This window comes from Salvelinus fontinalis, chromosome 22 (genome assembly GCF_029448725.1).
Source record: "Salvelinus fontinalis isolate EN_2023a chromosome 22, ASM2944872v1, whole genome shotgun sequence".
Lineage (NCBI taxonomy): Eukaryota > Metazoa > Chordata > Actinopteri > Salmoniformes > Salmonidae > Salvelinus > Salvelinus fontinalis.
In genome coordinates, this window is record NC_074686.1 from 20,259,629 (window position 1) to 20,284,119 (window position 24,491).

A 24,491-nucleotide genomic window follows, 5' to 3' on the forward strand; every position below is an offset into this window, starting at 1 on the left:
CCTTTTGGCAAACTCCAAGCTGGCTGTCATGTGCCTTTTACTGAGGAGTGGCTTCCGTCTGGCCACTCTACCATAAAGGCCTGATTGGTGGAGTGCTGTGGAGATGGTTGTCCTTCTGGTTCTCCCATCTCCACAGAGGAAGTCTGTAGCTCTGTCGGAGTGACCATCGGGTTCTTGGTCACCTCCCTGACCAAGGCCCTTCTCCCCCGATTGCTCAAATTGGCCGGGTGGCCAGCTCTAGGAAGAGTCTTGGTGTTTCCAAACTTCTTCCATTTAAGAAAAGATGAAGGCCACTGTGTTCTTGGGGACCTTCAATGCTGCAGAAATGTTTTGGTGCCCTTCCCCAGATCTGTGCCTCTACACAATCCTGTCTCGGAGTTCTAAGGACAATTACTTCGACCTCATGGCTTGGGTTTTGCTCTGACGTGCACTGTCAACTGTGGGACCTTATATAGACAGGTGTGTGCCTTTCCAAATCGTATCCAATCTATTGAATTTATCACAGGTGGACTCCAATCAAGTTGTAGAAACAGCTCAAGTATTATCAGTGGAAACAGGATGCACCTGACCTCAATTTCGAGTCTCAGAGCAAAGGGTCAGAATACTTATATAAATATGGTATTTTTTTAATAAACATTTATTTTTTATTTATTAAAAAATGTGAACAAATTTCTAACAAATTGTTTTCGCTTTGTCATTATGGGGTATTGTGTGTAGATTGATGAGGCTTTGTCTTTATTTCATCAATTTTAGAATAAGGCTGTAACATAACAAAATGTGGAAAAAGTCAAGGGGTCTGTATACCTTCCGAACGCACTGTATGTGCATTTTGATTTGCTATTGTGTTTTGGCACATTTGTATTGTACAATTGAACAATCTGATGAGAAAGACTGTTGTTAATGTTCATGTAATTCAGCTCGTTGCTGGCTCGTGTCACATCTAACAACCCATAGCCTTGCGCCGCGTAATCAGCACCAAGGACAGTTCCAACTGTTCCGCTCTCTCTCTCTCGAGCGCCCGCCCCTTAACGACTACATTCCATTGGGTTGTACACTGATCGGCAACCAATAGTAGAGGAGCTGGAATGAGCCCTCGTTGCTACTGGAGACGTTCCGGGGGAGCTTCAAAGATCTTGTTTACAGAACGCAGAGAGCCTCTAGTTCGGCGGTGTTGCATGTGAGGGTTCTGCACGGTGACGGTGAACATATAGGCTAGTACACCGATGGGATAACGGAATTCCTACCAGAGACACCCGCGCACAGACAGTTTTTGGTCGATGTTACAGCTTTGAAGTACTTCTGCGATGTTGTTATAGTGACTGCAAATGATATTGCCGCATTCCTTTTCTTTTTTAAAATAATTTACCGCTGATAGTTTTGGTGAGGGCAGGTGTTGGGAATAAGGCGAGGTTTTTTAATTGTATCGTTTCTGAATCATTTTGTGGACGGCGTGGACCAAAGGCACGGGACGAGATGGATACCGAAAAGTACTTACCGGAGCTGATGGCGGAGAAGGACAAACTGGACCCCACGTTTCATCACTCTCTACGATTACTAGATCAAGGTAAGAACAGAAAACATCCCAATTTATTATGGGACGTTTCTACAGTATAGCTTGGAGCACTAACCAATACTGTTTGAGTTATGTTGGTTCCTATGTTGGTTGGGTTATGTTGGTGCCACTTTGACATACTATTACACTTTAAAGACATGTTTAACGTTTTCATTAGGTGCTGTCCCAAATGGACCATGATACAGACCAGCTCCGCACACGGGCTATTTCATGTATTCCAGAACCAGCACATTTGATTCTACTAAGGGCTTGTTGATTAGTTTAACATATGAATAACTGTCTGCAATACATCCGATAAGTTGAATGATACAGACAGCGACTACGCTATACAATGCCATGCCTTTCTGTTAGCCTGCACATAAATACACGTTCAATCAAAATTGTAAAACACCACTCTTTTTTATACAATGTAGGCCTACAGTATTTGGTAGCACTACATGTCTCTATGTTTGCATACAACTACTATGATGAACTGATAACGATGTAGGAGCGTCTCCAAGTAGCTCAGTCATCCAGCACTGAGACATGTGTAAATGATGATGTTAACACATTCTCATTATAAGTTGGATTTGTTTTCCCCTTTGAAGAACTTGACTTGATTCTAATGCAATAGAGCAGATGGAAGCGCGCGTTCCACAGCGATTTGAATTGAAGCCGGTTTAATTAATCCATTGCTGAGACGTCTGCGCGCCGAGCATACCGTTTGCTTTGAAGCTGTCAGAATTTTGCAAATACTTCCAGATGCACTCCCTTGGATCCATTCTGGCGGGAAGAGCACTGGAATAGCATCCTAATACATCCTTGAAATAGCACTCGTAAATGAGCTTAGTCTCTAGTGCTGTCTGCCTGGATTTCAGGAAATAAAATCATATTTGCAAAATGGCTATACCTCGCTAAGCTTTGAAAGAAAACGTATGGTTTGTATACTAGGCTCCTGGCCACCTAATTGTAACGACTGTGTTGACTTCATTACATGTATGCAGCTACTGATGTAAAATGTACATCCACAGTTGTTGAACTGTACCTGTACCTGACACACAAGAGACAAACACATAGACTACTGGATATAATATTCCTATAGAGTAGTATTCAGCTGTATACCATGCTCCATGAAAAGTAACCGTGCCTGAGACCTGGTGACTTGCGTTGACTCCCTGAGCTAATGCCTAGGCTTTAGCTCAGTGGGCTAACACAGTTGTGTGGCATTGCGGAGCCCACTCTGTACCCAGTCGCATGTTGTACCCGTTATGGATAGATTGTTCAGTTTTAAGAAAGTGAAATAGCCTATAGATAAAAGTATTGAGTTAGGCAATACTGGAAAGAATAGCTGAAAGCATTGAGTTCGGTTAAAATACCGGGACAGAAGGGCCGTTATGAATGTGTTTCTGTCAGCTCTCTCACATAGAGCTGAATCACGGAGATAAGAGCGTATTTTACTCAGCACTTTCTCCTTATCAGCTGGTTTCAATTCGTAAAATTTGTTAGGCCTTTTTCTCCAGCACAGATTTCCTAGCTCGCCATGAGAGGTAAATGTGATTTGAAGGAAATATACATGTGGTTTAACGTAGCACCTGTTTCTTCGACAGAGTGTCGCTGAGGGTTCACATAAGTGGTAGAAATGAACGAGCCAACGCTTTCAATGGATTTGGAGGAGTATGATTTTTTATATTTCACAAGCATTTCCACTGTAATATATCAACTCTTGGATCCTATCATTTTAACAGATTCATTTAAGATTGACTTAAACTTGTGATGTTCTAGGGTCGTGTCCCAAATGCCACCCTATCCCCTCCAGTACATTTATTTTGAAATATTATAGTGCAATATATTGGTCAAAAGTAGTGCACTATATAGGGAATAAAGTGTCGCATTTCATCAACCAAACAAGGCTCAGAGCTGCCATGAGTTGGTCAGTAGGAGCCAGTAACTGTCCTTAACAGTCAGTAACAGTCAGTAACAGTTTGCCACAAACTCCAAAATGTAAATACTGTTATCTCCCTCTTACGAAACAGATGGCACATGATGCAATTGAACAGAGCGCTACTTTAAGCACTTCTCTAATATAACACTTCTTCTGGCATCTTCCCCACCAGCTCCCGACTTGATTATGCAATTGGCAGGGGACATGAGCAGATCTACCGAGAGTAAGCACACACAGAGACAGACAGTGAGTGGCTGCATACTAGATAACTCAATGTCTGGAGAGATACACTTGCTAGGGAAGATGGTGGGGGGGGATGGCTGTCCTTGAAGACGGGAGTTTAGATACCTGTACCATACTGTAGGTATACTTTAGGGCGGCGAGTAGCCTAGCGGTTAGAGAGTTGGGCCAGGTTAGAATATCCGAGCCGTCAAGGTGAAAAATCTGATGATGTGTCTTTGAGCAAGGCACTTAACCTTACTTTGCTGTAGGGTTGCTGTACTACTCTGATTGACACTGTAAAACAACACCTTTCACTGCACCTATCCGGTGTATGTTACATATGTTTTAATACAAATTAGATCTAATAGATAAGCACCTCTGCTGGAAAACAATTCATAAAATACTTATACAGCCACAGCTCCAGCTAGGGCTGTTTGGTATTGACTTCACTGCTGACATGAATTGATGTAAATATATTGTCTGGTATCTAATTAGATACATTGAAGTGTTAATTTAACTACAAGAAGAAAATAATTGAAAGGAATTCAAAAGGACTGCTTTCGGCTGTGATAACCTCACATAGAATGAAACATTGTTGAAAAGATTGTGTTTAGCTTAGAGGGCTTTCTTGTTTTCAACTATAGAAACAGCATCCAATATTTTAAGGTTTAAAAAAAAAGAAAATACCTGCTATATCCACTTCAACGCAGATATATAGGCCTACCCGCCTACCCGTTTTATTACATGTAAAACATGCTGCTCACTCCAAGTATTCCAGGACCTTCTGCCCATCTCTGTGGAGCCAACCCTGGTTCTGCACATGAGCAGAACAGCTCTTCCACTAGTTCTATATGATACCTTATCTTATAATTGTCTGTTCCGCTGTAGGAACCCAGCACAGTGTTTGTATTACATTAAAGAGCTCCGCTTGGTAGAACAGATTAGGCCACAATGGAAGGAACCCAGAGTAAAATGATCCTAGCACTTCTGAACAAAGATATGAGCAGGTGTGTGGTGGAGTCCATTACAGAACTTCTTTCAGAAGATCTCCTGTAGCAGTTGGTTCATACATACAGTATACAGGGTTCCAAAAGGGTCCTGCGGCTGTCTACATAGGGGAACCATTTTTGGTTCCATGTAGAACCCTTTTTTGGTTCCATGTAAAACCCTTTTTGGTTCCAGGTAGAACTCTTTTGGTTTCCATGTAGAACCCTCTGTGGAAGAGTTCTAAATGGAACCCAAAAGGGTTCTACCTAGAACCAAAAGGGTTCTACCTGGAAACAAAAGGGGTTCTTCAAAGTGTTCTCCTATGGGGACAGCCATTAGAACCCTTTTTGGATCTATATAGCACCTTTTCTTCTAGGAATATATCCCTCTAGCATCAGCAGAAAAAGAAGCTATTCAGCGTAGCATTAGATGGTCTTAGATTGTACGGTGTCTGTGTGCACTGTAGACTAGTGCGACATCCAAAAAAGCACCCACCCTATTCCCTATATACAGTAGTGCACTCCTTTTGACCAATGGTGCTATTTTGGACGCATCATAGGAACGCACACCCAGCAGTGAGCAGAAATAGGCCTTGGCAGAGCATCAAAGCCTGGGATACTGTTGTGTTGCTTGGGAAACGGTGGTTGATAGTGATAAACATCGGTGGCAGGCCAGCACGCTGAGCTAGTCGGCTACACAGGGAGACAGATACAAGACAGAAGGGGGTCCACTTACTCTGGGATCTGACCTACAGATATACTGTTATGCTTTTGAACTCACAGGTGAAGTGAGAGAGCTAGAGAGAGGGAGTGAGAGAGAGAGAAAGAGAGAGTGATAGAGACCCAGCAACCGCTTTAAATTCAGCCTTGTAGTGCAGGGTTGCAGTGTGTAAGGTGTTGAGTGGTGCTGTGTGTGTGTGTGTGTGTGCTGTGGCTCAGAGGACTGAGGTGTTGCTGAGTGCTGTCCCAGAAGACTCTACAGGAGGGTGAGATGTAGGCCTAACACAGACTGAGACAGCCACGCTTGGTGATAAAACCTAATGGCATGTCATTTATAGGACTTATTCGTTTACACGGCGGCATTGATCTCATTGTTAATGTGTGACGCATGGAACACCCGTTATGTCACTGGTAATGAGGTGGTGATGCAGTAATTCAACAGTGCGTCCCTAATGGCACCTTATTCCCTACGTCCCTAATGACACTGTATTCCCTACATAGTGCACTAATTTTGTCCAAAGTCCTACGGGCCCTAGTAGAAAGTAGTGCACTATATAAAGAATAGGGTGCCATTTAGGATGTGTTCTGACAAATCCAGGTTCGCTAGTTTGTGGATAAAATGCAGAAGCAAGGAATGAATGTTGTCACGGATCCCTCTGGAGATTTCATTACGCACACCTGGCCCCTATTTCCAGTGATTAGTATTTGTATAAGTGTGCCCTTGGTTTCTATTGTCCTGTCGATTATTGTTACAATGTCCGTTGGTCGTGTGAGTACCTGTGCTGTGTGTTTTGGGATTTTGTGCCCTTGTGGATTGCGCAGATGATTACGGGTCTCGTCCCGTGTGTTAATCATTATATGCGTGTGTGTTTATTCAAGGTACTCCACTCTCTTTTGTTTGGGTTTCAACCCTGTGTTTTTGCTACGTGTTGGTTTGGTCTTCGTCCCCGTGCCTGTACACGGCATGCAGTAATTTGGGTGAAGTAAAAAACCCATATTACGCATTCCTGAGTCTGTCTCCCAATCCTTCATGCCAACGTGACGATTGTCTAGACCATTTTATATTATATAATGTAATATTCCATCATAAGGATAAACAACCCAGTTATCACTGTAGAGGAATCAGTTATGTCACTGAGATGAGATGAGAAGCAAATTAAAGCAATATTCTGGCTTACAATATTGCTGTAGTCAAAAGTTGTAGTCAGAAAAATCCATTCACTCTTTCTTTCTCATTTGTATTCATATAATTATGTGGGGTAAGTTGAGCCATTTTGTACATTCAGCATCACTCCGTAAAGGGAAATCTAATATTATTTCTATCAAAGATACATTATGTACATTTATTTCAGGGTGTTGTGTATCCCTGGAAATATTCAGAATTCATGTAAACATTACAGTATTGAAAACCTAGCTTGTCCTAAAAAAGTGTTCTCTTGGCATAATTTACTGTGCCAATTTACTGGGGTAAGTTGAGCCACGGGACAGGTTAAGTTACAGGCTGTATCAAAACCGGCGGTTATTGGGAGTCCCATAGGGCGGCGCACAATTGGCCCAGTGTCGTTCGGGTTCGGGTTTGGCCAGGGTAGGCCATCGTTGTAAATATGAATTTGTTCTTAACTGACTTGCCTAGTTAAATAAAATAAAATAGAAGTTAAGCCACCTACATCTTTATGTTCTGAATTAAATATTACCACTACCTTTTTAAAACAATTTCTGTCTTTATTTCCCAAACACATTTCAACACAATCAATCGCTTTTAGTCTTTTAAAACTTCTTATGGCTGAGATCCCGTTAACGGGATTGATATGACAACAGCCAGTGAAAGTGCAGGGCGCCAAATTCAAAACAACAGAAATCTCATAATTAAAAGTTCTCAAACATACAAGTATTTCACACCATTTAAAAGATGCACTTCTTGTTAATCCCACCACAGTGTCCGATTTCAAATAGGCTTTACAGCGAAAGCACCACAAACGATTATGTTAGGTGAGTGCCTATTAACAGAAAAACACAGACATTTTTCCAGCCAAAGATAGGAGTCACAAAAAGCAGAAATAGAGATATTAATCACTAACCTTTGATAATCTTCATCAGATGACACTCATAGGACTTCATGTTAAACAATGCATGTTTGTTTTGTTCGATAAAGTTCATATTTATATCAAATAATCTCAGTATACATTGGCGCGTTATGTTCAGTAGTTCCAAAAACATCCGGTGATTTTGCAGAGAGCCACATCAATTTACAGAAATACTCATCATAAATGTTGATGAAAATACAAGTATTATACATGGAACTTTAGATAAACTTCTCCTTAATGCAACCGCTGTCAGATTTCACAAAAATTTTACCAAAAAAGCAAACCATGCAATAATCTGAGTACGGCACTCAGAGCCCAAAACAACCATAAAGATATCCGCCATGTTGTGTAGTCAACAGAAGCCAGAAATAGCATTATAAATATTCACTTACCTTTGATGCTCTTCATCAGAATGCACTCCCAGGAATCCCAGTTCCACAATAAATGTTTGATTTGTTCGATAAAGTTAATCATTTATGTCCAAATACCTCCTTTTGTTAGCGCGTTCAGTTCACAATTTAAAATTCATGACGCGCGTTCACTAAGAGCAGACGAAAAGTCAAAAAGTTCCGTTACATTCCGTAGAAACATGTCAAACGATGTATAGAATCAATCTTTAGGATGTTTTTAACATAAATCTTCAATAATGTTCCAACCGGAGAATTCCTTTGTCTGTAGAAATGCAATGGAACAGAGCTCGCTCTCACGTGAAAGTGCGACACGAGCTCATGGCACTCTGCCAGACACCTGGCTCAAACAGCCCTTATGAGCCCCCACTTCACAGTAGAAGCATCAAACAAGGTTCTGAAGACTGTTGACATCTATTGGAAACCTTAGGAAATGCAATATGACCAATATCCCACTGTGTATTCGATAGGCCAAGAGTTGAAAACCTACAAACCTCAGATTTCCCACTTCCTGGTTGGATTATTTCTCAGGTTTTTGCCTGCCATATGAGTTTTGTTATACTCACAGACATCATTCAAACAGTTTTAGAATCTTCCGAGTGTTTTCTATCCAAATATACTGATGATATGCATATCCTAGCTTCTGGGACTGAGTAGCAGGCAGTTTACTCTGGGCACCTTATTCATCCAAGCTACTCAATACTGCCCCCAGCCATAAGAAGTGAATCATTTTAAGCATCTTTTAGCACAGGCTTAACCCCTAAAAAACACTTTGTACTTCTGAAAATACTTTTAATGTATGCCAGGCCGTATTGTCACCTCATATCCCAGTGATAATGCCTTGCATCATGTCTGGGAAGAAAATAATGACATTTTCTCAACTTACCCCATGCCAAACATTTTGACTATATTAGCCCACACAGCTACAATGATTCACTTTCATGCTAGGTTTAACATCTCATATCGTAGTTTATATAAACCCCAACTGATGTATAGAACAATCTTAAAAAATATTTACTTTGTTTAGATGCAGTATAAAATTCATGAAACCTCGAACACAATACATTAATTTGACTTGATTGAAAATCAGTTTTTTGGACCTAACTTGCTTACCACTTTTACCATTTAGTTTCTTCCTTCACAGACTCCATGAAATGGGGACCTTCCCTAAATATTTGGTCAAATTATTACTTTTGTGTATTGTTTCCTAGAGGCAAGGGTGCCTCAACTTATTTATTTCTCAACATCCACATCATCCGGGTTATTTCCGTTATGATGTGCAATTTCATTGCATGCCTTTCATTAAAACCCAGTGGCTTGGAAAAGGTGCTTTGCATTTAATTCTTTAGCTAAAATGAGTAGGAAGTGTTTAATGCTTTACGTTTTTCATTGTCAGCAGTGACACAGAGGAAGCACCTCTCTGCATCTCATCACTGCGTTCAATGGAAGATTAACTAAGATTAATTCAATCAATTAATTAGCTGGCTTCAGAGTCAATATAAACAGTCAAAACAAAACTAATTTTAATAAAGAGGAACCTAATATCTTCCTGATAGCAAATCAGGCCCAGGCGTAGCATGCTGATATGGGTCATGATAGCCGGCCTACCAGGACACCCTTGGACAAAACCCCATGGACAATACAAAGCATGATAGTTTAAAATACGATCAATTGTGCTTAAAAAAAAAATAAAAACTTTTCCATGTTCCTGATTGGTCCCTTCCCCCTAGCTGCTATCCACAAGTGCTCTATAGCCTCTCATTGCTGTCTTAAATAATGTACCGGTGCTTATTTAGAGAGAACCCCAGAGCTGTACTGAGATAATTTGGCCTTTCAGCCTATAAAAGTACCTGCTAGAGAACATTGCCTTTAGCATATTTTTTTATTTAACTAGGCAATTCAGTTAAGAACAAAGTCTTATTTTCAATGATAGCCTAGGAATAGTGCGCTAACTGCCTGTTCAAGGGCAGAACAACAGATTGGTACCTCGTCAGCTCGGGGATTTGAAATTGCAACCTTTCGGGTACTAGTCTAACAATCTAACCACTAGGCTACCCTTCCTCCTCTATGCATCAAATGCACATCAACCTGCAAGGTGAAGTAAACATAAGCACCATTTCTTGATAAATAGTGCATAAACAAATATAAAGGATTAATTGCATGAAGAAATAGTATTGGAAATATTTCAATAAAAATGAATAACAACAAAAGTAGTTTAGATAGAGTAAAGTATATGTTTAGTATAATTATACAAAGTCCTAGAAAAAAAACATAGGCCTATAGCTTATTTTCATTCCCTTTACAATAAAAACGTTACAGTGTAATCCATTTGATCACCTTTATTTACATAATCGATTAGTAATAGTAATTAATAAAGACATTTGGAAGTAGAGCTGCACCTCTTGATTTGTGAGTTATTTGACAAACGTCAGTATCATAGAAACTGCAGAATATGCTCTTTCTGATACTATATAGAAACCACAATATTTTAACTGCACGTGACTCTGAAGATGGTCCTTTCCCTGCACCTGTGAATTACAAAATGCGCACATCTCTTCATGTACCATGTACAGGTCTAATACTGTCAGTCATCAGATATTATCAATGTAATATTGGCTATAGGCTACACATCTTATTATGTGTGAAATTCGTTTCGGTATAGTTTAGGTGTAGTTTCGATGAGCCGGCTGCACAGGCTGACTGGCATCGTTTGTTTCCTGCTCATTAACTTGGAGAGTCAAGGATATGTTTTGCATTATTCTAAAGGCCTACAGCAACACCTAGCATGTTTCCGTTTCCCTTTACAATACATGTGATTAGTAATAGAGTCCTTTTGTCATTCATTCAGTGAGGAGAGAGAGACGCATTAGCACCTGTCTTGGCGGGTAAAGTTGGGAATAGGAGAGAGAAAAAAAGGCTCAAAATACTTTTCTGTTTGAGATTTTTAAATTCTGACAAATTAGTAAAATACAACGTTTTATGAAAAGTCAGGGAAGGTGCAGGACGTAGGTATTTTTTTGCAGATGTAAAAAATGTATGGTTCTAGTCTTAAGCCCAGCGTGTGGTCAGAGAGTGGTGAGGTCTTCAACTCAACCAGCAGCACCAGCTACCAGCACAGACATCCAACTGCAGGTCAGACTCAGAGCTGTACACGGCCTCCTGGCCCCAGCTCCTCTCCTCCCCCAAGCCTTTTAGCCCCGTTCTACTCACCACCAGTACGTTACTTTAACTCTTATGTTAATCCAGGGCAAACTGTGTTCTCCCCCAGGCTCGCCCGCCACAATTATAAATCCATGAATCATATTCTTATTGGATGATAATGCACTGCTGTCTGCCCAAGACATCACTGTGGGATTACACTGGATTAGACTCGGAGCTAGAGAGAGACAGAGAGAGACAGAGAGAGAGAGCTCTGGTATGTGCGCATTTGTTTACTGTAGCTTGGGGCAACTGAAAGAGTTAAGGGTTCCCATCCCCTGGGGGAATGTTCTTTGTGAAGGATTGGACCAAAATGGCATTAGGGTGGAGGAGGAAAGAGAGGAGTGGAATGAAATTGGAATTGAAGTAGAAAAAAGAAAAGGAAAAGTGGTAATGGAAAAATAGCTAGATGTGAAAGTGACAAATAATAATAAAAAGAAATATGATAGAGAAAGGCAGGTTAAGGTGTAGAAACACTGCTTTCATTCCATACCCTCTGAATCTCCTAGAACCATTTTCTGTGTCTAAAAAACCTTTCATGGTGAGGTTAGTTTATGTGTTCAGATGAATAGCTGAATAGGCAGACACGTCTTGTGCATGCCGAGTCCCTCTGAGTGAAACGGCGTGGTTGTATAGCTGTGGGGAGAATGACAAGTGTAAATTGACCACTCGTTCAAAAGATGGGAATGCTGTAAATTAAATACTTATTCATATTTGTCACCAGCATCACATATCAAATTAAGCTTTTTTTATCACTCATGTAAAGAACAGACAACTGTCTTCACACATCGGACAGTGTTTAATTTGTCCCCAACCATGCTAGCTTGATAGGTTCAATAGATACCAGAATGAGAACGAGACCCAAAGAAAATGCTGTTGTATGTTTTTGCTCTCTGACTGACTGTGTAGCCCGGGAGTATCAAGTTGTCGAAGGATAGTTCTGTACATCCAAACACCGCCACTCCTCTCTGTCTCTTCTCTGTACATCTACCTGCTTTCTAGCAGGGATTAGAATCCTATCAGATTCTATGAACTGCCATTGATCTCACCCATAGTCTGCTTCACTCTGGAGTAGTTGTGGAGTAGTTGTGTCCTCGTTTTGAAAAGGGGCCTTTTCAGTGCCCTTACCTTGATCTCTCTCTTTCTCTGACAGCTTTCTTCCTTCCCTCTCATCTCTTCCCCCACTCTTTATATACAGTGCATTCGGGAAAATAGTCAGACCCCTTGACTTTTTACATATTTTGTTACTTTGCAGCCTTATTCCATTTTTTTTTAATAATCCCTCATCACACACAAGACCCCATAATGTAAACAGTTTTTAGATTTTTTTTTGCAAATGTATTAAAAATAAACACCTGAAATATAACGTTTACATAAGTATTCAGACTCTTTACTCAGTACTTTGTTGAATCACCTTTGGCAGCAATTACAGCCTTGAGTCTTCTTGGGAATGAAGTTACAAGCTTGGCACACGTGTATTTGGGGAGTTTCTCCCATTCCTCTCTGTAGATCCCCTCAAGCTCTGTCAGGTTGGATGGGGAGTGTCGCTACACAGCTATTTTCAGGTCTCTCCATAGATGTTTGATCGGGTTCAAGTCCGGGCTCTGGCTGGGCCACTCAAGGACATTCAGAGACTTGTCTCGAACCCACTCGTGCGTTGTCTTGTCTGTGTCTGTGTGCTTAGTGTCGTTTTTCTGCTGGGAGGTGAACCTTCACCCTAGTGTGAGGTCCTGAGTGCTCTGGAGAAGGTTTTCATCAAGGATCTCTCTGTACTTTACTCCGTTCATCTTTCCCTTGATCCTGACTAGTCTCCCAGTCCCTACCTCTGAAAAACATCCCCACAGCATAATGCTGCCACCACCATGCTTCACCGTAGGGATGGTGCCAGTTATCTTCCAGACATGACGCCTGGCATTCAGGCCAAAGAGTTCAATCTTGGTTTCATCAGACCAGAGAATCTTGTTTCTTATGGTCTGAGAGTCCTTTAAGGGCCTTTTGGCAAACTCCAAGTGGGCTGTCATGGGCCTTTTACTGAGGAGTGGCTTCCGTCTGGCCACCCTACTGTAAAGGCCGGATTGGTGCATTTGTCCTTCTGGAAAGTTCTCCCATCTCCGCAGAGGAACTCTATAGCTCTGTCGGAGTGACCGTCTTGTTCTTGGTCACCTCCCTGACCAAGGCCATTCTCACCCGATTTCTCAGTTTGGCTGGGTGGCCAACTCTAGGAAGAGTCTTTGTGGTTACAAACTTCTTCCATTTAGGAATGATAGAGGCCACTGTGTTTCTGGGGACCTTCAATGCTGCAGAAATGTTTTGGTACCCTTCCCCAGATCTGTGCCTCGACACAATCCTGTCTCGGAGCTCTACGGACGATTCCTTCGACCTCGTGGCTTGGTTTTTGCTCTGACATGCACTGTCAACTGTGGAACCTTATCTAGACAGGTGTGTGCCTTTCCAAATCATGTCCAATCAATTGAATTTACCACAGGTGGACTCCAAGTTGTAGAAACATCTCAAGGATAATCAATGGAAACAGGACGCAATGTCGAGTCTCATAGCAAAGGGTCTGAATACTTCCGTAAATAAGGTATTTCTGTTTTTTATTTTTAATACATTTGCGAAAATGTCAACCTGTTTTTGCTTTGTCATTATGGGGTATTGTGTGTAGATTGATGAGGATTTTCTTTCTTTAATCCATTTGAGAATAGGGCTGTAACATAACAAAATGTTAAAAAAGGGAAGGGGTCTGAATACTTTCCGAACGCACTGTATCCCCTCTCTCTTTATTTACACTGTGCTGTGTCTGTTGGCACCTTCTTTTGAGAGGATTGGTCCAGGGTTAGCCTCCCCGCCTCCCCAGATGATCCCATCCATTTTGTTGTAATCCAACTCAATTTAATTATGTTTATCGTTCCACCTCGCTGGAGCCCTGGGCCGGCAGGCAGCTGCGCTCCGCTTCAGTCAGATAAGGAGCACCTTGCCGCGCCTCACTCGCTTCTTGTGCACCTTGTGTTGCTGGCACTATGTCAGTTCTGTGAGTGTCGCTCCATGACAGAAGGTGTCCCTATTGGCATCCTATTATAGTACAGTACTTTAGACGAGAGCCCTATGGGCCCTGGTCAAAGGTAGTGCACTTCATAGGGAATAGGGTGCCATTTGGGAAGCATGCTAAGCCATCTAGACTCTTAGTAAATAAATAAAAACCTTGCAAAATCATCAGCCTGCTTTGCTCTATGACGTGCCACTCAACATGTTTTTTCCTCTCAGTATGTGTGGTATCAGGTCAAGCCAAGCAGATCTAATACTGAGGATGTAAACCTATATCTTCTGTAGGGTGAGCTTCAACCAGCTGCAGCTCTGTAAAGTCACAGAGAAGAGGCCCGTATATCATATAAAGCCAAAGTGTTCACACTGTGTATACAGTCTCCTTTATTACTTTGGTGGGCCTAATCCCCAACATGCAATATCAGAAGCTCGCAAAACAAACCTAAAACTAGTAATGTAAGCAGTACATGCATTAACTGACTCAGAAAGAGATAATTCATGAAAGGCTCCAAGAGAACTCAGATAGTTTTAGAAAGAACTTTCTTTTTCGAGTACAGCCGGTGTTCTCCGAAAGCATGAAACTTATGATGAGATGAAATGCATTCAGAGGCTTCCCATTAAGCAAAATCATGTTGAAAAGACATTGAAGTTAGATTGATTTTAGGTTCTGAATGAAAGGTGAACGAACAGTCTTTTCCATGCGTTTAAAATCTGTATTTTCTGGATGTTGAAATCAGATTCATTGCGGTTCTGAATGAAAGTTGAATAGACGTATTTTCTGGACATTGAAAATATGACTATTTCAGACACTGAAATACAGTTCATTTGCGGTTTTTACTGAAAGGTGAAAATATGTTATGTACAGATGTTGAACATACATCATTTTTGGTAATTGATTCTATTGCCAAATTTCAGCTGCACATACATTCTCAATTAAGTATATTTTATATCACAATAATAATTGTTTTATCTATTTAATATAAGAAAGAGGAGTCAACTGATGATTGCAATATTTTTATTGCTACTATCTGTACATGCACTTATGCTAGCTTTTTCAAAAGCTGTCAGCGATGATGTTCAAAGTTGTCCAACAGTAGAGTACTGTACGGCACAGTACAGTACAGGACAGTATTTTTATTCAGTACAGTAGAGTACAGTACGGTACAGTAGAGATTAATTCAGTAGAGTGCAGTACAAATCAAAATCAAATCAAATCAAATTTTATTTTTCATTTGCAGCAAATAAAAAAGGTTTAGAACATACTGTGAAATGCTTACTTACAAGCCCTTAATTAACCAACAATGCAGTTCAATAAAAAGAGTTAAGAAAATATTTACAAAATCTAATTTAAAAATCTAATTAAAAGTGACACATAAAAAAACAATAACGAGGCTATATACAGGTGGTGCTGGTACCAAGTCAATGTGTGGCTGGTACAGGTTAGTCTGTCACGTTCCTGACCGGTTTTCTGTTATTTTGTATGTGTTTGACGGTCAGGGCGTGAGTTTGGGTGTGTAGTCTATGTTATGTGTTTCTATGTTGGTTATAGGGTGACCTGATATGGCTCTCAATTAGAGGCAGGCGGTTTTCATTTCCTCTGATTGAGAGCCATATTAAGGTAGGTGTTTTCACATTGATTGTTGTGGGTGATTGTCTCCTGTGTCAGTGTCTGTGTATGTTACGCCACACGGGACTGTTTCGGTTTTGTTTGTTTGTTCGTTTTATGTAGTCATTTTTCCTGTTCGTGCGTTCTTCGTGTTTCATGTAAATTCGTCGTCCAGGTCTGTCTACGTCGTTTATTCTTTTGTAATTATTCAAGTGTTCGTCGTGTTTTCTGTTTTGTTTATTAAATATCATGTCTTATCACAACGCTGCGTCTTGGTTCAATCCATGCTCCTCCTCTTCGGATGAAGAGGAAGAGGAAAGCCGTTACATAGTCGAGGTAATTTCTACAGTACCAATCAAAAGTTTGGACACACCTACTAATTATTTAAATTTTATTCATTTATATTATTTACTACATTGTAGAATAATAGTGAAGACATCAAAACTATGAAATTACACACATGGAATCATGTAGTAACCAAAAAAGTGTTAAACAAATCCAAATATATTTTATATTTGAGATTCTTCAAAGTAGCCACCCTTTGCCTTGGACAGCTTTGCACACTTTTGACATCTCTCAACCAGCTTCACCTGCAATGCTTTTTGGGCATTCCAGGTAGGCATTCCTCTGACACAGCCTCGTAAATAGGTCCTGGATGGCAGGAAGCTTGGTCCCAGTGATGTACTGAGCCGTACGCACTACCCTCTCTAGCGCCTCTAGGAGTTGCATACCAGGCGGTGATGGAACCGGTCAGGATGCTCTCAATGGTGTAGGTGTAGAACTTTTTGAGGATCTGGGGACCCATGCCAAATCTTTTCAGTCTCCTGAGGGGGAAAAGGTGTTATCATGCCCTCTTCACGACTCTCTTGGTGTGTTTGGACCATGATAGTTTGTTGGTGATGTTGACACATTAGAGTTCATTTAGTAGAGTAGAGTACAGTAGAGTTTAGTTCAGTAGAGTATATTAGAGTACATTAGAGTACAATACAGTATATTTTCTGAACTATACTCTAGTGTGCTGAAATATACTGTACTATACTCTACTGTGCTCTAATGTATTGTCCTGTACTGTACTCTACTGTACTATACTCTACTTTTCTTTTCTTTACTGTACTCTGCTATGCTCTACTGTACTGTACTGTGCTGTCCCAACTTGCCAAATATAAATGTTTATGATTGGTTTGTATTTGATCTGGTCCAGACCAAATCGGAACCAAACTAGACGTCTACGCCAAATCAAGGCCTGTCCGGACAGGAAATAGACTTCCGTCGGGCCATGCTTAGTCGGTTTGGGCTACTAACTAACTGATTCTTCTGTATGAACAGGAAATCCAGTAAGATGCTCTATCCGTTCTCTCTCAGCACCTAGTCAGTGTAATAATTTTTACTAAACACCAGATGTTACAACCCAACACACATACCCCAGACAATATCTAAAATAACAGTTACTCTGTTTCCTGTGTGGAAAACGTTCCTCATTCATTGTACTGTCTGCTATGATGAACTTACTGTTAAAAGAGCCACTAGGAATCATCTCTCATCTGAAGCTCTCGGCTTAAACTATCTGCACGTCTATCTGTCTCAAGAAATAACACTCAACATCTTCAGGCTTTTAGTGCTTTGCTCACATCATGAAAAAAAAGACCAAATCTGAACATGGAGTTGGGTGGTGATGGTGTTGTTGGGTATGAATTTTTGAATCTTTCATGACTGAAGGTAGTGGAAGTAGGATATCAGAAAAGGAAAGTTAAGTGCATTTTTTTGTTTTTTTTGGAGCATAAGAATCTATCCTGTAATATACTGAAAGGAGGATATGGGGGGAAGGGAAGAGGAGAGAGGGGAGGTTGAGAGAGGGGGGAGGATATGGATGCTCATTTAGGCTAGCCCCATCGCCAAGGGACCTCTTCTAGTTGTCCTTCTAGGCCGCTTGCTTCACTTTGTCTCCTGCCTCTATTTTAAGGGGATGCTTTTTAAGCCTAATTGTTTTCAGATTTTGGGGACGTCTCTTTTCTTTCCACTTATTTTCAAGGGCACATCGTGGACTCGTTCCTCATATCTGCAGAACCACATCTAACCAAAGGACACAGACAACCACATGGTCGTTCACACTGCTTTAAGAATAAGTAGCACACCTCTCATCCTTTTGAAATAATGGCATTCAATCAACCTTACAGGTATTTAATGCCACAACCTTCAGACAGTTCAGATCGATGCTATGATTGAAAGGATTTCCTATCAATTTATACCTGACAAAACAGCCACAGACAACATTGCAGCAGGCAATGGTATTTTTGATCAATTTGTATTTGATCATTATTTATTTTATTTTATTTAACCTCTATTTAACTAGGCAAGTCAGTTAAGAATTAATATTGCTTTGATTGAGTATTGAAAGCTAATTTACTATTATAGCTCCAGAATAGAAACTTGTGGAGTCAAGTATGAATTGTTTCCCCCCATAACAAGGACAGTTATCCTCTGTTTGTCTGCTCGACGATGAAACCGTACTTCTTTTACTGCCGAACGACAGTAGGTCCATTTGCTACTCAAACCGATGCCGCCTATTTGTGCTGGCCAAAAGCCTTGTTAAAAATATGACCTGGGATCTGCCTTTGCTGCTTGTTAAAGGCAGCAACAAACCAAAACAACAAACATCTCTCTCTCTCTCTTACAATCATCATTCCACTGTTGTTGTAGTCTGGTTTTAAAACACCATTATGAGAGATGTTGTGTTATTTTGACCATCATTACTAAATGAGGCAGTTGCTGTGCTGTTGGCCCCCTGACAGCAGCAAAATAATCACACACACACACACACACACACACACACACACACACACACACACACACACACACACACACACACACACACACACACACACACACACACACACACACACACACACACACACACACACACACACACACACACACACATCAGATCCCAGCTCTGTATAACGGACAGCAGCAGAGCGAGAGTTATCGTTATGAAGCCCTAGCCAGTCCTTTCCCCTCTCAACTGTGATTTGTCCATCATGTCTGCTTGTTGAGGATGATGGTAATAATACTTCATGTGCAGTTCACAAAGAGGATCTCCTGTAGATCATTTGTCATGGAGGAAGTGTGGGGGCTGAGTGAATACATATCAAGCTTTACATCTGTGGTTCAGACACATTCATACTTCCAGTATGGTGGTGGTGGTGTGTGGGGGTTATGGTTTAAATTGCTTTCCGTCCGCGGTTAGGTTGGTCAGTGAAGACAGTTTTGGAGGGAGACCGGTAAACAAGGGAGGGGAGGGTGATTTGGGTTGCTTTCTCCGCTTCGTGGTTGTTGTTGTATTGACAGTTCCTGGTTCCTGGAGAAGCATGATTAGAAAGCAGGAGCCACAGAGCCAGGAGAGCGAGGAGAGCGAGGCAGGGAGAGACAGACATGGAGGAGTGGATCACTTTTCAGCTTCAGACATCAGAGCTGTTTCCCTGGGCTGCGTCCCGAATGTAGCCCTATTCCCCATGCATTGCACACTTTAAAAGTAATGTACTATTTGGAATAGGATGCCTTTTGGGCTGCAGACTAGGCTTCTAGGCTGCAGAAGTACTGCCAGATGCTCCTGAGGAGAACAGGTTGGGCTCAACTTCCCCAGAACTGAAATTCCAATGAGGAGAATTGGATTTAGAATTTCAGTTTGCCTGAATTGACTGAATTTAAATGGAATTGAGCCCAACCATGGAGGACAAGTAAAGTGTAGACAGTGGTGTAAAAAGTACTCAATTGTCATACTTGAGTAAAAGTAATCATACCATGTTGTGTTGTTTCTATGTTGTTGTCATGTTGTATTGCTACCATGGCGTGTTGTCATGTGTTGCTACCTTGCTATGTTGATGTCTAAGGTCTCTCTTTATGTAGTGTTGTGTTGTCTCTTGTCGTGATGTGTGTTTTGACCTATATTTATATTATATGTGGTTTATGTAATTTTAGGAGGACGGTGGCTGGGAGTAGAAATCTTAAAGTATTTAATTTTAAATCAACTTAACCCATCAGTGGCTAAGTACTGTCTAAGCGGGGGGGGGGGGGGGGGGGGCAGGTTAGTTAATTTAGAATTTTAAGACCACTTGAAGTATGTTGAAGTATGTATGTCGAAGTATGTTTAAGACCCCTTGAAGTATGAAAAAATGTTTGGCCTTACTGCTATTAGCCCATACAAAAGCATTGAATAACAATTCACTGCAACATATATTCCCCCCAAAAGATCAAAAGGAAGTTTGTTCTGAAGCATCTGAGAGATATAAGAAAGAGCATGAAATATATATATATTTTTACATGTATTTAACCATATTTTTGACATTGAACAGTCTCCATATGTATTTCTATTCATGTTTTCAACTGATACCGGGGGACCTTCCGATGACTCTGGTGAGGCCTGTGGGTGTCCTAGATATTATAATATTAGTGTTCGGATGCTACAGACAGAAGTTGGCAGATCAGCTGTACCAACTTCAGACGAGTCTCCTGACACTTGTGGAGGTCGTAGAGCAAAACGGAATGGTGTTCGTGGGTCTCATCATGCCATAGAGGGCTGTTCGTACGCTACAGACCATTTTGTGAAAAGATTGATTTTCGGAATGTCTCATGTTCTGACAAACACAGCTCTAGCTCTGTCACCTTTCACTGCAGATGCTGAAGTTCGACATAGGCAGATTGTCACGAGGGACTAGGTGGGTGAAGGAATCAGACGCAGAGAGTTCCACTTGGGAAAAGTGCTCTTTTACTATTGCACGCAAAAAATGATACGCCCAAACATACAGGGCGCAGAGAACAACTTGACAACCCAAAACACAGAGTGCCAAGTAACTAGTAAAATAATACACCTCTACCTAAAACGCACACACGTAACATAAAGACAATCCCGCACAAAACAAGGGCGGGTCCACCTACTAAAAATAGGGAAGCTCATTAGACCAAACAACACAAACACAGGTGAAACTAATTAGACAAAACAAACAGACAAACGAAAAAGGGATCGGTGGCGGCTAGTAGGACGGAGACGACGACCGCCGAGCACCGCCCGAACAGGCAGGGGAGCCAACTACAACACGGCGGAAGGCGTGACACAGATGTGGTGGATTGAGACCATTGAATTGAAAAAAAGATATATCTGTAGGTATCTGTTTGATTTCCGCGCGGGAGTGGACATCACCTTAAATATGAAGAGTAAATGTAATTGCTACAATAGAGTTAAGTATAAAAAAAGTACAATTATAAATCATTTCAAATTTCTTATATTAAGCAAACCAGATGGCACAATTGTCTTGGTTTTTAAAATGTCAAAATTGTAGGTAAAGCTGTTTTTTCTTACATCACTCAGTCATGGCTTATTACGATTTGTTACTGTGTGTGTTCAGACTCATTCTAAGCAGAGACAAAACATATCTGCCCAACATTTCAACACATTAGTTTAGTATCACTCAACACTTGTATTTAGTGAACCAACATTGCGATCAGTCACCCTTTAATGTATCAGTATTAAAGTAATAGTACATGTTTTACTGGTATAGTACAATGACTTCAAACTTATATTTGTGTATTCAACTTACTGTATGTTTATTTACATTATCAGCGGGATAGGATGATCTTCAATTGGAAGCAGTGTATGTGTCACAATGCTTCACTAGTAAAGTACATTACCCCTTCTGAGTGTCTGAGTGTCCCAAATGGCACCCTATTCCCTATATGAGAGCCCGCAAATCGCTCAGTTCTGCCTCAAGGAAAAGACGCATCCCATTAAACATCAACCTGCGTTTGGAACTCAGATTCAGTCAGTACTGAAGCTGTACTGAGACACTACATTACTCCTACTGAGCCCTACATTACTCCTACTGAGACACTACATCACATCCCTACTGAGACACTACATTACTTCTACTGAGTCACTATATTACTCCTACTGAGCCATACATTACTCCTACTGAGACACTACATTACTGCTACTGAGCCCTACATTACTGCTACTGAGACACTACATTACTCCTAGTGAGCCACTACATTACTCCTACTGAGACACTACATTACTCCTACTGAGACACTACATTACTCCTACTGTGACACTACATTACTCCTACTGAGCCCTACATTACTCCTACTGAGACACTACATTACTGCTACTGAGCCACTACATTACTCCTACTGAGACACTACATTACTCCTACTGTGACACTACATTACTCCTACTGATACACTACATTACTCCTACTGTGACACTGCATTACTCCTACTGAGCCCTACATTACTCCTACTGAGACACTACATTACTTCTACTGAGCCATACATTACTCCTACTGTGACACTAAATTACTCCTACTGTGCCATCACATCTCTACTGAGCCATACATTACTCATACCGAGCCCTACATTACTTCTACTGAGTCACTATATTACTCCTACTGAGCCCTACATTACTCCTACTGAGCCACTACATTACTGCTACTGAGCCCTACATTACTCCTACTGAGACACTACATTACTCCTACTGAGCCACTACATTACTCCTACTGAGACACTACATTACTCCTACTGAGACACTACATTACTCCTACTGTGACACTACATTACTCCTACTGAGCCCTACATTACTCCTACTGAGACACTACATTACTGCTACTGAGCCACTACATTACTCCTACTGAGACACTACATTACTCCTACTGTAACACTACATTACTCCTACTGATACACTACATTACTCCTACTGTGACACTGCATTACTCCTACTGAGCCCTACATTACTCCTACTGAGACACTACATTACTTCTACTGAGCCACTACATTGCTCCTACTGAGCCATACATTACTCCTACTGTGACACTACATTATTCCTACTGATACACTACATTACTCCTACTGTGACACTGCATTACTCCTACTGAGCCCTACATTACTCCTACTGAGACACTACATTACTTCTACTGAGCCATACATTACTCCTACTGTGACACTAAATTACTCCTACTGTGCCATCACATCTCTACTGAGCCATACATTACTCATACTGAGCCCTACATTACTTCTACTTAGCCTCTACATTACTCATACTGAGCCACTAAATTACTTCTACTGAGCCACTACATTACTCCTACTGAGCCCTACATTACTCCTTCTGAGACACTACATTACTCCTACTGAGACACCACAATACTTCTACTGAGACACTATATTACTTCTACTGAGACACTACATTACTTCTACTGTTCCACTACATTACTCCTACTGAGCCACTACATTACTCCTACTGAGCCCTACATTACTCCTTCTGAGCCACTACATTACTCCTACTGAGCCCTACATTACTCCTTCTGAGCCACTACATTACTCATATTGAGCCCTACATTGCTTCTACTGAGCCACTACATTACTCCTTCTGAGCCACTACATTACTTCTACTGAGCCACTACATTGCTTATACTGAGCCACTACATTACTCCTACTGAGACACTACATTACTTCTACTAAGCCACTACATCACATCCCTACTGAGCCACTACATTACTTCTACTGAGCCACTACATTACTTCTACTAAGCCACTACATCACATCCCTACTGAGCCACTACATTACTTCTACTGAGCCACTACATTACTTCTACTGAGCCACTACATTGCTTATACTGAGCCACTATATTACTTCTACTGAGACACTACATTACTCCTACTGAGCCACTAAATTACTTCTACTGAGCTGCCCAGTGAGAGATAATTGTAACACCTGCTGAGATGGAAGAGCCCAGCATAAAGAAGAGGGCTGCTGTCTCATGCTAGCTGTCACAGTAGGGCTGGTGAGATAGATCTGGAGGGGAGTGAGACAGAGCACAGCACGCAGAACACTTCTGTCTGAGGGTTAAGTTAATATAGAGCGCGGATATTTGGGCATTGATTCTCAAAAAAACTATTTTGGCTTTAATGAGAGAAACACATAGTCATGGACACATGCACACACACATTCCCACCACGAGTTCTGTTCAACTCCGGCGCGACAGACATACAGCAACATCTCGTTCGATTACTATCATATCATTCAAATGGAATATCCACAGAGACTGCTTGGTCCAGAACACAAACATCCGCCTAGCGATTGGCCCAGTGTCTGCCTCATTATCATATTTATTTAAAGTATCCTATGACCCATTTCATTCCAGCCTGGCCCTGGAAACATGATGGAAGAGGTCCGTATCTAAGGGTAGTCCTGTGGGAGGGACAGGTATTAAACACTCAAGTCTTTAATGGGACAATCACCTCACAGCCTACCACAGTTACAGGCATATCATTATCATTACCTGCTTACTTTATAAACACCCTAGTGTGTTGTGTTTTTTAATTGGGCAATCATTTACAATCAAATCTAGGTTCATTCAACACACAGTATATAATAGGCCTAGCTACACTTCTTTCTTTGGACTACAGATACTTTAACTTACTCCTCTTTCAATTTAGTTATTAGAGGGCATTATTCCTGTAATATGTAATGAAACCCATGATAAATAACATGTTTGGTGGTTTAGTAATAGAGTTTGCAGAGCTGTGCTGGCTGAAGGGCAGGATCAGGCGGTGCCCTGGTTGTAACCTGCCCAACCTAATGGTGCAGGACTGACTGATGCTCATTGCTTTACCAATAATACTGAGAGAGAGATTGGTCCGATTGTTAACGTTAACAGTGTAAATAAAAATACAAATGCACTTGATTTG

At 41.1% G+C, this 24,491-nt stretch overlaps 1 protein-coding gene across 2 annotated transcripts in view; it reads left to right on the plus strand.

Moving 5' to 3' along the window:
* The first annotated feature begins 1,069 nt into the window (after positions 1 to 1,069).
* The window catches only part of LOC129820007 (KH domain-containing, RNA-binding, signal transduction-associated protein 3-like), a 167,983-nt gene continuing 144,561 nt past the window's right edge, over positions 1,070 to 24,491 (plus strand). The window contains exon 1 of one of the 2 annotated variants that reach the window (XM_055876793.1): positions 1,070 to 1,564. In XM_055876793.1, the coding sequence (XP_055732768.1) occupies positions 1,474 to 1,564 (91 nt within the window). In that variant the 5' untranslated portion in view covers positions 1,070 to 1,473. The remainder of the gene's footprint in view (positions 1,565 to 24,491) is intronic. The other variant, XM_055876794.1, reaches the window with a different exon arrangement.